This window comes from Necator americanus, chromosome IV (assembly GCF_031761385.1).
Source record: "Necator americanus strain Aroian chromosome IV, whole genome shotgun sequence".
Classification (NCBI taxonomy): domain Eukaryota; kingdom Metazoa; phylum Nematoda; class Chromadorea; order Rhabditida; family Ancylostomatidae; genus Necator; species Necator americanus.
The window spans coordinates 1,389,556-1,407,736 of record NC_087374.1 but is presented as its reverse complement, the minus strand read 5'-3'; the positions used below and the strand labels follow the sequence as shown (position 1 = coordinate 1,407,736).

General features: G+C 34.8%; 1 protein-coding gene across 2 annotated transcripts; it reads right to left on the bottom strand.

Moving 5' to 3' along the window:
• Window positions 1-668: 668 nt before the first annotated feature.
• Window positions 669-6,286, bottom strand: RB195_000124 (uncharacterized protein; the record flags this gene model as incomplete). 2 transcript variants are annotated; one of them, XM_064196291.1, is made up of 6 exons in its annotated part: window positions 669-765; window positions 3,621-3,721; window positions 5,287-5,444; window positions 5,567-5,666; window positions 6,073-6,153; window positions 6,218-6,286. In XM_064196291.1, 6 exons carry the CDS (start codon window positions 6,284-6,286, stop codon window positions 669-671), a joined length of 606 nt encoding a protein of 201 aa, XP_064052171.1. The 2 variants fall into 2 exon arrangements, with proteins under 2 accessions (XP_064052171.1, XP_064052172.1); XM_064196290.1 differs by lacking the exon at window positions 669-765 and having other exon boundaries at window positions 3,473-3,721.
• Window positions 6,287-18,181: the final 11,895 nt, after the last annotated feature.

Genomic DNA, 18,181 nt, shown 5'->3' with positions numbered 1-18,181 from the left:
GAGAAGGAGGTGAGTACAGTTCTTATTACGAGCTTTGTGAAAGTAGAACTTCATTAAAAATCCTCTACTGGTTGAAGCGAGAGCAAATCCTTGATAAATGACACTATGGGATCAACAAATATGTTTGGGTTTAGGTCAAAGCAGTGACCTGGAAAAGATATCGTTTCAATTTGATACGTATCTGGAGAGGAATTGCGGGCGCACACTCGGATAGGATGAAGATATCACTAAGAATGATTTCATCCTGCTTTCTGTGAGTTCTAACTTAAAATTAAAGACTTTTAAGGAGTTAAGGTGCTAAAGACGTAGATTTCTGGAGCTATGGAAAACTGAGAGAACTAGGATAATGAAAATGCATAATAGAGATGGGGGACTTTTCCAGTTTTTCCCCTCGGAGGGGGGTTTCCAGGATGTATTCACCCTCTATACTATCATTTTTTACAATGAAAAACAGCACATATTTTGCAATGAAGCTCCTCTCTCATTTTTTATTCTTTTTTTTAAAATATTTTTTTAACCATGTTTTTTCTTTCGTTATTTTTCTACAAATAAAATTCTTTCCAAATGAGCAAAGATAAGGAGTGGATATGTTATGCTATGATTGAGATTCGAATATTCGAGAAAATTTTCGACCTAGCAGAGGAAATCGTTTGGAAAAGTGACGGTGACTAGTCATTCGCAGAAGAAGGCGGAGAAGAATTTCGTGCTGTTCCCATTGCTGATCGCTCTTGTTCAGGACCAGCACGTGCAAAAAGACGAGCACGTCTACAAGGATTAGATGATAGTACGAGGTATGAGCACTTTTTCAGGAAGAAAATTCTCAAAAGATAATTTTTAAAAAATTCTTTAATCGAAAGGAAAAGGTTTTAATGCCCAACGATCGAATTCGTGCAAAAACATCAGATGTGATAGTTCCACATGTGGATTTAATAAAATGAAAAAAAGGGGAAAGTTCTCATTTTTCCAGATTCAAAAGAATCTGAAAGGATGATTTGAATGTTCAAATTTGAATGTTATTCGAATAATTACGATTCCAAGGTCGACAATATTGTCCGATTTTAGGAAATTATTTTTTTCTTTACTAATCTGCCACGTTTCGCCGTTCATATTCCTTCTTAACTGCCTTCACTTTCCTTTAATCCTTCCTTTAGAAACGTTTTCCAGCATCAACAGCTCGTTCAAACTCGGAGATTAAAGGAAAAAAAGAAGGAGAAATTACAGTTGTAGTTTTGCAGAGGCGCCTTTTTCGGTTTTTTTGCTCGTAAGTGAAAAAGAACGGCTCCAAAAATCTGCCGTACTCATTTCTGGACATTGCTCAGGGAATATGTAGTGAAAAATGTAGGAAAAATGTTATATGTAGAAAAATATTTCACAGTAGAAGAGCTGCTAAAAAAGAAATTTTATGGTAGACCATGGAAACCCAAATGCAATGAAGACGTATATTGTGAACTCACGCAACTTTTCCGACGTAACTAAACCAAAAAATTCAAATTGCTACTTTCCAAATTTTTTTTCTGAGGAAAAGAAAGACTATAATCGCCTAAAGTGTTTTCTTTTCAAAGTCATTTACAAGCTCGGAATCAAAGTCGCCTGGAAATCCCGACGGCTGGAAAAATCACGAATCTAAATTATTGCATTTAAAAGTTACTTCTTCAAGATTTCTGGAGAAAAAAAAAACATCTGTTGTCGCTCAGTTACAATCTACAGCACGTATTCAAAGGAGCCTGGCATGAAAATTATTTCTTAATGCAGTAACGGGCAGATGTTGTTGCTTTCGATAGAATTACTTATAAGGGAATTTATTACTAGGAAAATTTTTTTAGAGAATTTCTCAATTGTTAGGTGTTAATCGTTAACTAGTAGATTTCTCAGTTGCACAGGATGACGAAAAATAACGTGAGCGTGACGTTTAACTTAGACAAAATTGATGCGAAGGTCCATAAAAAAAAGAGATCCTTAGAGGCAGCCTAACACGAATTTATCGTGGTACAAATTTCAGGTGGGTAGTTCTTATACTAGTGGTCGTACATTGTGGGGAAGAGGGTGATTCCGTTTATTTTTTCGTAATTGCCGTAAAAAAACAACGGCCCGGAAGATGAGGCTTCGAGCGTTTCGGGACCCTGCTGTCTACGAAGTGTTGTATTGGAGCGCGCCGGCCGGCCTCGTGCACGCGCCGAAGCTACCGGGCCGTTTTTTACGGCAGTTGGGAAGAAATGGACGGAACCACCCTTCTCTCCATGATCTACGATCCCGTATACGAATCCCGTACACTGGAAAGTCGTACCACCTCAGATTCGGGGGGTGATGCCTTTAACCAGCAGTGCGCACGTGTGCTCCCTGTTCTGGATTAAACCACTGGAAACCTGGTGGACGAGCCTCCATGTCGTTTACCCATTTTTATTCCCGTTTGGATTAAATCCTTCATTGATCGTTAATTCCTATTTCGAAGTTTTCGATTTCGATTTCGATTTCGAACTGTTTGAAACATAAATCTAGGTAATAAACAATAAATAATAAAATTAAATTCTAAAAAATTCTAGAAAATAAAAATAAAAAAAATAAAAAATAAAACAAAAATAAAATAAATTCTAAAAACGTGACCGATTTTCATTGTTTATTATTATTATTGTTATAATAAATATCATGACAATAAAAATAATAAACAATGAAAATCGGTCACGTCTTTCGTCTAGAACTGCTGGTATGAGGTGGATATTTTACTAGGAAAATCGTTACAAATTAAATTAATCTTAATTTTATAGACGTAATGGGAAATAGCTGGTAGTCATTACAAAACTACGAAAAAAAGAAACTGAAAAATACGAACAAACAGAAGAAACTTGTCGTAAAAAGTACTCCGCTTGTCCATTCCCGAAGCGCGTTGCAGGATTCCACATTCAATTCTTCTTCAATGAGTTGTTCTTGTTTGTACATATTAACATACTGATATTAATAACACTTTATTCGGAACCACTTCTAATAAATATGTACAAAGCCCGTCATATCAAAGAAACCAAGGAAATTCATAAAATGACATAAAATTGATTCATAAATGGTAAGAAATTCCGAAATATCACCCGGAAAGTATTAGTAAAGAGCCGGAAGAGATCCTATTCCAATAGAAGCTCGTGAAAATTGTTGTTATGCATATAAGAAATACATATAACCATTAAATCGTGGACTAATAATATTATAATTGTGGACTACTTCACTAACCACCAAATGGATGCGAGGGAATTTTTTTTTTGAAGGGGAGCAAGGTTAAAAATTCCATTGTTACTGGAGCAGGAGCTCATCGAAACGTTGAGGAACAGCGGAGAAGAAAAATCCGATAAAAGGACATTCGAAGAACAGAAATGGAAATGGAAAGAGCACAATAAGTCAAATAAAAGTCCCTTATTTAAAAAATATTCGAAAAAAAGTCATTTTTGGTGTGAGCTTGAACTCGGAGAAAATAGCCAATCAAAATACATCACATTAAGGATTCAACTTGTGTGTCAGCGGGATTTTTATTCAATGATCCAAGCCGTTTCATATTAACAAATTTAATCGATTTATTAGTGATATAGATGCATAGTAGTAGTAGTACGGCATAAATAAGGACAGGAATCACGACGTACAACAGCGGGCTGGCGAACAGCCAAAAATCTGGATGGGCATCTTGAAAATTCTGGATGAGTAGCATGTATGTCGAAAGATCCGCGTAGCTGCCGAGAGAGGTCTGAAGAAAGCGTTTTAAAGGTCCGTATCAAAGGATACTGTATATGTATTATTATTACAGTATACTATATAGTATAGGCTACAAATAATCATGGTCACACATGGTTCACATATAAGTACAATTCACATTATTATTATTATTATTATTATTATTATTATTATTATTATTATTATTATTATTATTATTATTATTATTATTATTATTATTATTATTGTATTACTATTTCAAAGAGTACAAAATATAACTTCTTGAGAATTCTCTGAGTTGCAATCAGGACCGAATTGCACCTATAAATATTATTATATTATATTATTGTATTATTATATTATAATATTATTATATTACTATATTATTACATTATTATATTACACTATTATATATTATTCGAAAAAGATCGTTCGGAAAAATTAGTGTATCACTTCTCATAGTCTCTGCTTGGAAAATTATCTCTTACATTATACTCCGGAAGAATCTCCCTCGAAAATTGCCCCTGAATACCTGAATACCTGCAAAAAGGGGTCTATCGATGACATTTACTCAAAAAAACACCTCTCACAGCTTTAAAAAGAGAAAATCCTCGCCTTCCACCTCCCTCCACCTTCCAAATTTCTCATCGACTCCAAATCTTGTTCTTTCTTTAAATTATCAAGTAACGAATATTTTCTAAGTTTACTCAAATTACCGTATACTCGGAGAAACCTTTGAAAGTTTCCCAATTTGAAAAATTCACGATTCACATGATAAATTTTGTTTTTCTATGCACTTCCGCAATATTTCACTCAAATGTACTGTAATAAAATGTAACGATCCTAGTCTCACTAAGCTTACAATATTTGAGAAAACTATTAGCGGTTCCTTTAAGCAAACAAGTAATTTCATAGGGGTTTCCTTCCTTGTATTGAGGAATATATTTATTTATCTCATTTTTTTAGTATATACTTGAATAATTTGTTCCTCGTATGCTCCGTCCAACGCGAATGGATAGCGAGGTAATGAATAAATAAATAGATAAATAAATAAATAAATAATAGACTCTGTTGGGAGGAATTATCTCTTTAACATATAGATATTTTTTCTATAAATTAAATATCTTATTATACTATATTATCTTATATCTAAATATGTATGAATATGCATCAAAATATATTTAAAAAAATAAGATGATAGTCCGTTTTTGAAAAACCGTCCCTTACATTCATATTCCGAAACGATATATATGTTATATATTAAATATCTTTATCTTATTATACTATATTATCTTATATATATTAGAATATAAAAAATAAAATAATTGTCTTTTTTTAGAAAAAAACCCTTTACATTCATACTCTGAAACGATATATATCTTATATATTAAATATCTTATTATACTGTATTATTATACTATGTTATCTTGATATACTATATTTTCTTATATATATTAAAATATATTAAAAAAAATAAAAAAGTAGTCTGTTTCTGGAAAAATTATCCCTTTCGTTCCTTATTCCGAGAGGAATACGTGAAGAGAAGGATCTATCAATGATATTTATTAAATAAAACAAATAAATAAAGCTTCCAATTACCTGCGACAACATGAATGGTACAAGAAGAGTGGCATTATTTGTATAATTACCAGCAAGTGCAAGAAAACAAGGAATAAGCTGAAGCACACGACATGTTGTCAAAATAATAAACTTCGGCTCCCGAAACCAATCCACTGGCGCTGTTGAAAGAATTAGACCTGGAAAAATCGAATCCTAGCCGAATATCACTCTATCTGATCATCTTTATTCATCTATATATCCTAGAAATTTATGGAAATCACTGAAAAAACTCCTTGAACGAATCCATGGACTCACTCACCAACACTTATCTCCTGTATCAAAGCGATAATAATCATATTTGAGAGATATTTGGCCGACACACCTCCATGGCAAAATCGATAGTCTGCGGTGGAATCAGACTGAAATCCACGTATTTTGGTGAAAAAAATCTAAAAAACCAAAAAAAACCATTTAAAAGCTATTTTACGTATGTTTCACTCTAAGTACAATACGATATTTTGACTCATTAATTTTTAAAAAATCGATATATCTTTAACTTCTCTTAAAATCCTGTGGATTTTAACCTTCTGTAAGCTTAGATCTTTATTTATTGTTTATTTATCTTTATTTTTCTTTATTCTTCATTTATTTTTCTTTATTTCTATGTGCCTAGAAGTTTTTGTGGTAGGTAGATAGTGGCTATCCACTTCTTTAACATTTTCGTGTTGTTTCTTGAATATTTTAAAACAACCTTCATCGAAAATTTGTTGTAAATAAAATAAAATAAAAATAAATAAATAATAAATAAAATAAAACAAGACTAACCCTATTACTTTGAGACAGAGACTGCTGGCTGAGATCTTGTGAAGTCGAAGGATTCATTTCAGCGTCAAAAATATCCTTATCCTTAAAAAGATCCAGATTCCACAGATTTTCACAAAAAAAAAGAGAAAATCTTCAATTCTTTTACCTTTGGACGTATGTACCAATGGAAACGTCTTGGCTTATATGTGTTAGGGATCGGATCGCATTTCTCCATTTCTGGCTGGATTTGATCTTCAACAATGAGTTAGGAGAAAAGAAATTATGGAAATTCTCAAAAAGAGATGAAACGCACAATAAACGAAAAAATATCCTAGAGAAATTTCCATCCTAGAGAAAGAAGCAAATTTCCTGGAGAACACAGTTTAATATGGCAAACTTTTAACTGACTGACGATAGTGAAGAAAAAATGTGAACTTTGTACTCTGTTCTCGGTGTGATCTGGTGGATTCACTGAGAATCAAAATATATATGGTATAAGATTTGCAGTATCGCAAAAAAAAAGAGGCGGAAGAGGCAAAACATCTCATGTCGCTCGCATCTCTCAAATAAAAACATTCTTGGTCGTCGATAGCAGCCTCGGATTTCGATCTAGAATTTAAAAACAAGGAATTAAAGGAATTAAATGCGAACATTTCCTGATAGTTTTGGTGTACGAATTTCTTTCCAGTTTTGTTAGGAGAAAGAAAAATTTGAAAAAAAAACAAGAATTCTAATGCTGAAACCATAGGTGCGATAGTCTGAGCCGATGTTCTGACCCTTCACTTTTGAAAGGTTGGCCAAAGGACCCTCTTTACTTGAGCTGCACTCCATGAGTTAAACTCTCTTCACCTGAGGAGGGCTTCTCCCTATCGCACCTATGGGTCATGCAATAAATTTAAAAAAGAGGGAAAAAATAGAACTCATTGAACTTTGATCAGTATGACTATAAAGGTCCTAGAGAATCTGGAGCAGTCCTTTTCGTGGATGTCATACATCACTAATGTCCCAAGAATTGTAGAACTTAATGATAATAGATGATACGTCTCGATACGTCGTTGACGTATGCTTGCGTTACTCGGCCGCTTCGGGTCAAGCGAACAACGATTGCAAGTCAGTTGTTCGCCGTTCACACACAAGAACCCGCGTCATTCATTCGTCATTTTCCATACGTCATTCCACATTACACCACCCGTTTACTGCAATATGCGTTGAGTAGGAGGTGAGTTCTTTGCTGAAATCCACACCAACTGGTCTCAGAGCCGCGAGGAAGAAGAACACCATGTGAATTAGTCCAAAGACTAAGCGCTCAGGGAAATTTTCGATGTTTGATTCATTTCAGTAGCGAATTTAGAGATCCGGACATATTTTATTTTCCTATTTTGATCTTTTGTTTTGTCACTCACGATTACCGTAACCAGTTGATTCTCGGATAAATTAAACAGTATGTAGCTCGTCAGTGATTTCTTTATTTTTTGATTCATGGATCTGCAAACATTTCACGTTCTTGTTCTAATACATACTTGCAAACTATTTTATTACTAAGTTTATTATAATTTTACTTATAAGTTATTTATATTATTATATGACATTATTCTTTTTATTTTTTTATTTTTATTATTATATTATATTATTTATAAGTAAGCTAAGTTTATTGTCATATTAGTTATCATTATTATATTATACTATAACTAATACATAATATTAACGAACTATTTTTCTAGTCCATGAATAATGCGGTTTTTCCAACGTCATTTTAAAGAGTACTTATTCACCAAAGACAAATAAATTCACGAAGAGGGCGTGGAAAGTCTTCTATAGAAAAAAAGGAGAAGTGTTTTGTAGAAAATAGAAAAGAGTATATTTTAGATCCAAAAAAAGTTCTCGATTACCTCAGCTTGAAAAAAATGAACGAATGAAAGACGAACTCATTATTTATTTAACCCAAATACGCGCCGAATCCTGTTTTCTGGAAAGAACCCATCCACTGGAAATTTCTGTCGTTAAAAAAGTACCCTTATTCTGAAGATGACTACGTGAGTTTGAAAGGATTTGAACACTTGTAAAATACACCAAATATTTCATGGTGCCGAAAACCAATGGATTCTCTTCTGGTGGAATAAAATGATCCAAAAACGGTTATTTTCTCTGAGTAGAGAAAGAGGAAAAGAGATAAATCCTCAAAGGATATAGAACTCCCCGTCAACAAAAATAAAAGGCGTCGACAAAAGTAAAGCGCGATCAAAAGAGATGGTCCCCAGATTTATACGTTCAGATTTTGTCATTGTATGAGTTGAAATCATCACTACACAGTACATTTATTCATTTTATTTATTATTTGATCTTATTTTATTTATTATTTGATCTTATTTTATTTATTATTCAATTTATTTTATTTATTCTTCATTCAAATAATATGAGAAAATGAATGAATAAATGAATAATATGAATAAATTTATTTAACCAATATTTTCCAATGTGAAATGCCTAATATGGCTTCCACCATCGAATTTAAACGACGACAAATTAACCTCAGGAAATGATTCAAAATATTTTTAATTATCATTTAGATCTTTAGATCGATCCCGGATCGATCGATCTCCTTGAAAGAAAACGTGGCGCCATCAGCTAAAGTGTTGCATTCAACGTCGTACGGAATAAAAGCAGAAAGTTGAGCAGACTTCGGAAGAGCGCACTCTCATTTCCTGAAGTGGGCTGCGAAGTGCGCAGGGCATCGTAAGCACAAGTGTCAACATAAAACTATTAAACGCCTCCAGCAATAGTATTGGATTTCGTATTCAAGAGGCTTCACTCCCTCCACAATCTTTGGTTTCAATATAAATCCCAGGATATATATTAGAGGAATATGAATCCAAGGGAAAATTTGAATATTTGCTAGACTAAGGGTCAATCGAAACCTTCCACAAATAATCTCCATAAAAATGAATAAAATATAAATAAAAAAATATGATATGAATATATATATATGAATGAATTGAATATAAATAAAAATAAATAAATGTTTTTCTTTTTTCTTCGCGTGCATAATGGTGGTGCGCATTGTGTGCATTTCACATCGTAGGAACAAACGGCGTTTTTCACGACGTTTTTTCAGGCCGACTAGTAGAATTCAACGGGAATGAACCATACTCGTAATCTACGCTTCCAAACTCTACATCTGAACACACGGAGACCGCAACATCGTCAGTTTTGTGATACGATGACTTTAGCGGACGGTAGCGTTTTGTGCTCCCAGTCTATTCGCAATAACGCATGCACTTTTCGCAAGGATATCAATGGAGCATCCGGAAGTACTCTTCTATAGAGAGTCAGAATGGAAAAGATCAGATTTCCTTTTTTCATCAGAAATTTTAATGCCCAAATTTTAAAGGAATGAGCCGATCAATAGCTGTTTCATTAACATTGAATCATTTAAGGGATTCACAAGAATTTCCAATCAGAGAAGACATGTTCCAGAAAAACAACTCAAACAAATCCGAGAGAAAAAAAACTTAGAGAAAGTAGTAGGAATAGGGATTTCCTGAAAAAAAAAACAGTTGGTCAGCTTCATAGGAAAACGGAAGTAGATTCCTAGGACACATTTCATAACAGTATAATTAACTAAATTAACTTAAAAATTAACTAATTATTATTATAATTAAATTAATTAACTATATTAGTCCAGAAGTACACTAAACGATGCGTAGATTTCCAGATAAATTCGTGAAAGTACACGGAGAATCGCAGAATCGATCCAGACAGATGTTGACGTCACACACACACGCGAAACGCTGTTGAAAGCGCACTAAGAAGCGTGGGAAGCAAAAAAAAAAAAAGAAAAGGCAGGGACGCTACTAAGATGGGATCCGAATTCTGAAGGTTTTTGGTTCTGTACCCGTCCCCGACGACCATTATGACATTTCGAACAATGAATTTGCAGAATGCAATAATCCTGTAAAATATCCAGAAGCAATGCTAACCAGTTGAAGAAAAATTGACTAAAATAGAATGCACATCAAATATAGTTAGTTAATAATATAAAATTAAATAAATTAATCATCATTTAAGTGAATTAAATTGTAAATAGATAAAATAGTTAATAAAGTCGAAGAAAACTTAGTAGAGAATAAATGAGTGAAAGTAGTAGCAACCTTATTGAAAACAAAAAGAATCATTCTTGATCTACATAGTTCCAGAAAGATTTAGAAAAAAATGCTAGAAATATAAAGAATAAAAAAAAAACTAGAAATATATAATGTGAGCAAATTCCCGATACCTCTTATATCTCTTCTGGAACAATTAGAGAGCATTTTTCATTCTGAAAAAAAATAACAGCTTCAAAACGTTCGAATTCCTCGAGGGACCGAGGAAAATGAGACAAAATTAGAGAGTAAAAAGAACGAAAAAAAAACTAAGATACACAACAAATCATTATATAAACTCCTATATTAATATATTAATTATATAATTTTAGTATGATAGAATATATTTCTATCATATGTTACTGCTAGCATAAATTACTTTCTTATTATTACTAATATTAACATATTTTCGCTAATTACTGCAATAATTACTGGCCCATATCAGATCTAATCCCATTTTCGGTTGTTGGAAACTTATATATACGTTGGCTCTGTTTCTTTCGGTTACATACGTTGTTTGTGATAGGATGAATGTATGAATGGATGAATGGATGAATGGAGGGATGGATGAATGGATGAATAGATGAATGAATGGATGGACGAATGGGTGGATGAAAGAATGGACTAATGAATGAATGAAAGAAGGATTGATTCGATGAATAAATCAAGGAAAGAAAGGATGAATGATTGAATGAATGAACGAGTGGATGAGTTTATGAACGAATTGATGATTGAACTAATGAATGAATGAGTGAATGAATTAGTGAATGAATGAATGGATGAGTAAATGAATGGATAATTTCGATGAATGAGTGGATAGGTGGATGGATGAATAAATGAATGAATGAATGGATCGATGAGTGAATGAAGGAGGGAATGAAAGGATGAATGAATGAACGAATGAAAGAATGAATTAATAAAAGAATGAAGGGATGAGTGAGTGGATGAATGAACGGATTGATGAATAATTTGGATGAATGAATGAATGAATGAGTGAACGAATGAATGAATGAATGAATGGGTGAATAAACGAATGAGTGAATTTATTGACTAGTAAATTAATGAAAAGATGAATCAACATTAGAAAAACACAAGAACACAAATGAGGGACTCTGATGTTTATTTACGTGTTTATTTACGACAAGGCAACAATGAATAAGGATGATAGACAGGAAACTAGGTTTCCTCAAACAAAAGTTCTATAAGCCCCTGAGGCGATTGCGGGGGGAAAAAATGCAATTAGAGATCTGTCATATGAGATGAGGCTTCGCAATAACTCGCATGAACTAATATGGCATCCGCCCTGGGTAGCGATATGCAACATCTCCCTCCATCCACGTCTCTTTAAGCCCCTGAGGGCGTCTGTCGCCAAAATGCCCCCAGTACACCAAAACGTGATTCACCATCGTCAGCGCCCATGTCTTTCCATTGCCTCGTGCCTCATAAGGGTTCCAGGCCGCTATGGAAGCGACGTCGATGCAAATCCAGCAATTTCTCCTCGCTTCATTAACGATGATTATGTACGAGCTAATATATAGGCTCAGACTGAGCAGCGGAGCGTATAAAAGGATTCTCACTAAGAAAAATGAACTGCCCGTAAAGAATTCAACGCAATCCGTTCGCTAAATCCACAATCTGCCCATCCACCCAGAAGAAAAATTGTGCTCAGAAATAGAAGTCGTTTCCCCCGAGGAGAATGGTAGATGAAAATATTGCAACAAATATGCATAGTACAGCACCAACACGGCCACCGGACCCATTTCTTTCAGAAAACCCTCAAACCCCTCCTCCACATCCATCCGGATGGTCCACCAGCCAGTTTAGGTTTGCTTAGGCTTAGCTTAGGCTTATTTTGCCTTAGGCGAGCCCGCATCTCTACAGATCGCGACCTTAATGGATGATTTTGATTTGTTCTCTAACACTCCACGACTAAGAAAAGTGAAATTAGGGGGTTAGCCGTATCAGCGACTATTTTGAGGGTACATTTAGGAAGATTCTTTTTTTCGAGCTGAATTTGTTTCGCTTAAATAGATTAAAAAAATAAATAAAGAATAAGTCAAATAAATAAAGAATAATAAGGAATATTATGAAAAAACCGAGACACTAACCCGGACAAATTTATCTATCGTTTAATTTAAATAAATAATTAAATAAATATTGTCGCTACGAGATGAATTTGTGCTATAAGATGTATTAATGGATACGAATATAAATAAAATGTGGTCAGGTCAAGTCAAATAGTGATTTGGAAAAAAACTATAGAAACTTTTCCGTGGTCTGATTCTGGATCTAAACGCAGGACGAGAGAATTTATTTATTTATTTATTTATTTATTTACTTATTTACTTATTTACTTATTTACTACATTCAATGTGCCAAGAAAGAGAGGCAGGAAATAAATACAAGAAAACATTAGAAAATCCAGCAACAGGAATAGAGTAGAATGAAAATGAGCAGGGATTAGTCACGTGAACGGTAACGGTAAGGGGCTATCTAGGAATCAAAGAAAAAAAAAACATAAACTTAAAGAGTGGATATCAAGACCATTGAAAAATATGAAAGGTGTAAATGTAAGTAAAAAATGTAAGTAGGCTATAAAAACTAGTGACTAGAAAATTATAGACAAAATAATATGGGGGAAATAATTCTTGTTCTCGCCGAGCAATTTTATCACATAACAATATTATAGAAAAAAAAATAAAGAATCTACAAAGTAATTAGTAGCAAAAAGGTGACCCGTGACAGAAACTGCTAGTTCTCGATTAATATGAAAGTTTGATATGATGGGGTACATGGTTAGTAACACTGATGGATGACATGATGATGATGTTCAGCAACGTCATCGTTGCATCGTTGTATACGATAATTTATGACACAGCTCTTAAATAATTGTTTTCTTTTTATATGCACACATTAATAACTAACTGAACAGCAGAATTCGTCGAAGACGTCGAAGCGAAAGCAATAAAAATTCTTGTGAAATAACTACTGAGTAACTAAAATAAAATACTAAAATAACTTACGTTGTAAAGCGATTCCTACATGTCTCGGCTCAGAATTGAGCGAATTTTTCATAAATTTATTGTTAATTCCCACGAAAACACATTAATCATTAGATATTCGAGAGACATGTTCTATGTACACACATGAATTTGAAATAAATATGAATAAGAAAACTTTCATGACCTCTGAGGTATTATAATGAAACAAGAAAATTGCTAAATATCCGCAGAAATTTTTAGTTAGGAAATAATACATTTCCCCTTAGAGTAAAGGTTTGAAACATTCCTTAGATTCCTATCCTTAGGTTAATCCTTAGGGTTGAAACATCTCCTTAGAGTAAGGGTTTGAAACATTTTTCTTGCACTTTTTTGCTTTTAAGACCATAACACCCAAGTTCTAAATGCCTCTTTGCAAGAGAACCTCCCATTCGTGTTTTCTGCGCATTCTTATGTTTATTGTTTTAGTTTTCATTAGAAAGTCCTATTTGTGTTTATTTATAACTTTTCATTTCGCATTAGAATGTTTCTTTGAGGCATTGTCGCCTCTTTGACCTCTAATCAACTTACTGGTGTCCTCCGGTATCCTCCTGAATCTCCCCGGTTGGAATTTATGGCACGAAAGAAAAAGGAAACCAATTTAAAAAAAAAAGAAAACGAGTGCAGTCATGTGGTGATGGGACAGGTGCATAAGAACATCTGCACTTATTTGTGTACCCAGATCTCGAATCGCTTTGGGATGGTCAGAGTGTGGTCGATTACGAGTGTTCAACTGAGTGACGGGCACATCAAGCCCAAGGTAAATAGAAGAAGTTATGTGTGCCAAGAAAAAAAAGAGAAGAAATCGAAAATAGGGAAATATGAGGTAAAGCATTCTCATAAAACGCAAACACACGCATTTTTCTCGCGTTTCATGAGGACCACGTTTTCTTAAATTTAGATTAAATTAAATAGTCAACAATTCCTTGATAAGAGCAGCTTTCATGTACATAATCATCACATGGTACGCTATGAAGTGGGTATAGGATGGTAGCCATAATGAAAATCACGCTAACACGCAAAAATTTCGATTTTTTATGAGAAAATTCAAAGGAGGGAACTGGTTTCAAGTTGAGTCATCATGGAGCAAAGAGGAAACACGGATAGAAAGAAACGGTAGTGGATGAAAAAGTAAAATGTGATCAATAAGTTATGAGAGAAGGTTCGAGAGGAAAGGAACTTTTTTTTCTCTTCGTGTATCGACGAAGTCCACTTATTTTCTGCAATTAACTCAATATGAAAATTCAATTAAATTAATTCAATGTGGAAATTCAATTTTTAAAGTATGGAAAGAGATAAGAATAAGGATGAGAGGCAAAGTTTCTGGCGTTAATCAATCCGCTTGTGATCTGTATTCCCACCTCCGATCGATCGTGCAAACTCAGCGAAACCTCTTCCCTACACTCGTCCCTGCGGAGTTAGATAGAAAGAGAAATGTCACTTCCTCTAGAAACTAACAGAAAAATTACTGGGAGGTTAAGAATCTCTGTGTACAAATTCTAGTCATCTCGCTTTTGTTTGCTTCATACTCACAAACTGATGTCTCGAATTTTTTTCTGTTGTGGATCATAGTTCATGTGATTCCACAGAAAGAAAATTTGTTCAATGATCAATTCCAATCATTTATCAGCAGAGAAACGACTAACCACATCAGAAATCATAAATTACTGCCACAGAATACTGGAAGAAAGGAAAGTGTAGAACTGGCTCAAGTGGAAAAAAAAGCATGTGATCCTAATGTGATTGTTTCTGGATCGAACTAATGTTGTTCTGTGTGCAGTCACTGAGAGCGTCATTACGTTGGTCATGGACCCGTCCCTTGGTCACGGAAATCACGCAAGGAGCTCGGAGTGAACAGCAACTTTGAGAAAAAAAAGAGGTAATGAGTTTAGTAGTATTTATCCTAGAAAATACAGCGTGTCCGTGAAGTCATGATGCACTTTTTGACCAAAATTAACAAACAAAAGAGAAATGTGAAATCTTTGGAAAAAAATGGAAAACCCTCGATTTATTTCCGTAGCATGATGCGCAAGCGTGTACGCACGCGTGTGGTGATGGATGACGCAACACTACGAGCTGGTGCGTAGCAGCGAGGCAGCCCTCGGCCACGCCAGTCGATTTCTGTCAACCCACGGCCACTACGATCCTCGGATCTGATCCCTCCCAGACTTTTATTTGACATGTGTGCGATGAACGGATCAATGAAATTAACCGTTTAAAATAGGGAATCACAGACGTTATTCACTCTGTTACACCAGACATCCTTAACCGTATGTGGGAAGAAGTTCAGTGACGTTTAGATGTGTTTAGGACAACAAATAGAGGTTACATCGATCTGCACTCCGTAAATAAGAAACTTTGGGGAATTTTCCTTTTATTTGATAAAAAATTTCATATTTCTATCTTGTTTCGAGTCAAAGTGAGACAAATCCTGGTGCAGTTTCGTAAGCGGCTGGGCTCGAGGCGGCGATGGAAGTGAAGGCGACGATCAAGGAGGGACACGCGCTAGCCGCAATCATACTGCAAGGATGACCGGTGCCGGCTAGGATCCCGCCCCGCAGCCGCAGGCGTTAGCTCCACTGTGCCTCTTCGAGCGCAACTGTTTACGTAAATGCACAAGATTCAGGTTGCTGGGACCAACACATACTATTAGGGTCGCAACTCTAACAATCAGTGATCCTCGCTAGCATCATGACTTTAGGGTTATTGAGGAAAATGCTGGCGTGGTCCGGTTTTCTGACAAACTTTTTGAGTTAGCTGCTTTTTGAACCATATCTGGTTGAGTGACAAGGCGTCTGACAGAATAGATATCTTCGACTTTGACCAAATTTAAAAAAAAAAGCGATGATGACCTCGAAACGTTAGTCAAAGAATCAATATACTTAGTTGTTTCCTCAAAAGCTCGGACGTCAAACTTGATAGAAATCTCGTATTAAAATATAAAAGGATATAAAAAGTTTCTGGCGTTAATCAATCCGTTTGGGACCCGCGCCACCACATTCATGTCAATCTAGAATCGTTTGTGATGCACGAAAGTGCAACTGGCCTATACAGTGACTTGCGGTGGCTGTGTCAAGTCCGGGTTTTTATCCTCCCAGACAAGTCTGGTAGCAATTTATCGACCCCGGAGGGATGAAAGGCTTGGTGAGCACTAGGGCGGATTCGAACCTTCGATCGATCGTGCAAGAAGCGGAACCTGTAACCGCTACCCCACACCCGTCCCTTATTAAAATATATTAGAGAATAATGTTTTAGAAGCGGAAAAGTTTGATTTTCCTTGAATCTTGACATAATGATTGAGAGTATTTGATCGATATTGTCAAGTAATAGCCAAGATTGCTAACAGTCTTTTATTACGGCTAACGTTTCGGCGCTGTCGCCTTCGTCAGAGCTTGGAAAGTCAGATCATTTGCAATTTAACCTCTCAAATCCCTCATCATCATGGGACAAGTCATCATCCCCTACGATATGATGTTCTTGAAGTTGCCGATAATGTTTTAACTCTGAGAATTTCAACTATGTAGTAACTTTTAAAAAAATAAACTTTAAAAAAACTTCATTAAAAATTTCCAACTACAGGGCGATTCTATAGTGGACCTCCATGCGCTCAACATACACCGCTTTTCGGGAAAATTCTCTTAAATCCCCCCAGAGGGCATCCACTGGCTTCATTACCGTTGAGGTGGTGGTGGTCAAATAGATTTTACACATTTAAAAAGATGTAATTCTATAATATATCGTTCGCTGCTTCACGATAGCTTCACGATTCAACGGGACCGCGTCAGGACATTCGTATAGTCCGGAACGATCGTTGAATAAGTGTGTGTGTGACTGGCACGAGCTGATTTTTCCTCGCGGTCAGTCCATATGAGCTAAGATTTTTTTCTTACGCCAGCGTACTGAACAAAAAACGATTTTTATCGTCGTTGGCCTGCTCGTGCAAGGAAAAGAAATACGTTTTTTCAGGAAAACGCTGTTATTTCAAGTAAATCCAGAATTATCCAGGGGGAAAAAACAGTGATCAATCTGACAGACACTCTACAAGGGAACAATATGTTATATGAATATGAAAATAATATTGAAAAAAAAAACAAGAAAACAATATGAAAAAAACAGTGATAAATTCTGGGTGACAATGGACCAACACTTTCATCCCATTTCAAATAGAAATTTTCAGGGTATGTTTTTTTTCTTTTTTGTCTTGTTTTTTTTCTCATCTATGCCTTTATCTTTCGTTCACACTTCAAAATGTTTTCTTTTGCCCAAATTTCAGAAATATTTCTGGCGAATTTCTCTAACTCAACGAGATCTATTTCCAAGCGTATTTTTCAAACAGAAAATTAAAGCGGACTGGGATTTAAAGGTATGTGAGTAAAAACAGTGTACTGTACGAATAATCCAGCTTGGAATTCTTGCAGACCCTTTAGATTAGTTCTAGATTAGCTGTTGATTCTATTTAAATTAAGGGTTTGCAGCAAGTTTTTTTTTAAGACATGTTTTTAAAAACAGACTGTTTTCAAACGAAACCGTCACTAAACTAATCAACAACTTTTTTTTTTCCAATACTACACCTTTCCATGAAAAGAAATAAATATTAAGAATCTTAATATTAGGAAAATTTGACATCAGTGGTATTAATATCATTGATATTAATATTAGGAAAATTTGATATGAATGGACACTGCCTGACACAGTGATAAAATACAAATTACTTCAAAAAAAATTAACACTATGAGTTTTGCAGTTCATTCTCTGGAAATTTTCTGCATTTATCACTCGTTCTCATCGATATTCCTGCTATTCCCTATTCGCTATCCCCATTCGTTCCTGAGATAATCAAAATTTCGGGAAAAAAAATGAGTGGTAATGTGGTGTCCTGATAGCAGGAGAAATGTTTTGTGTGTAATCTTGGAAAAAATGCAAAACGATTTTCAATATTTATTTGTTTATTTA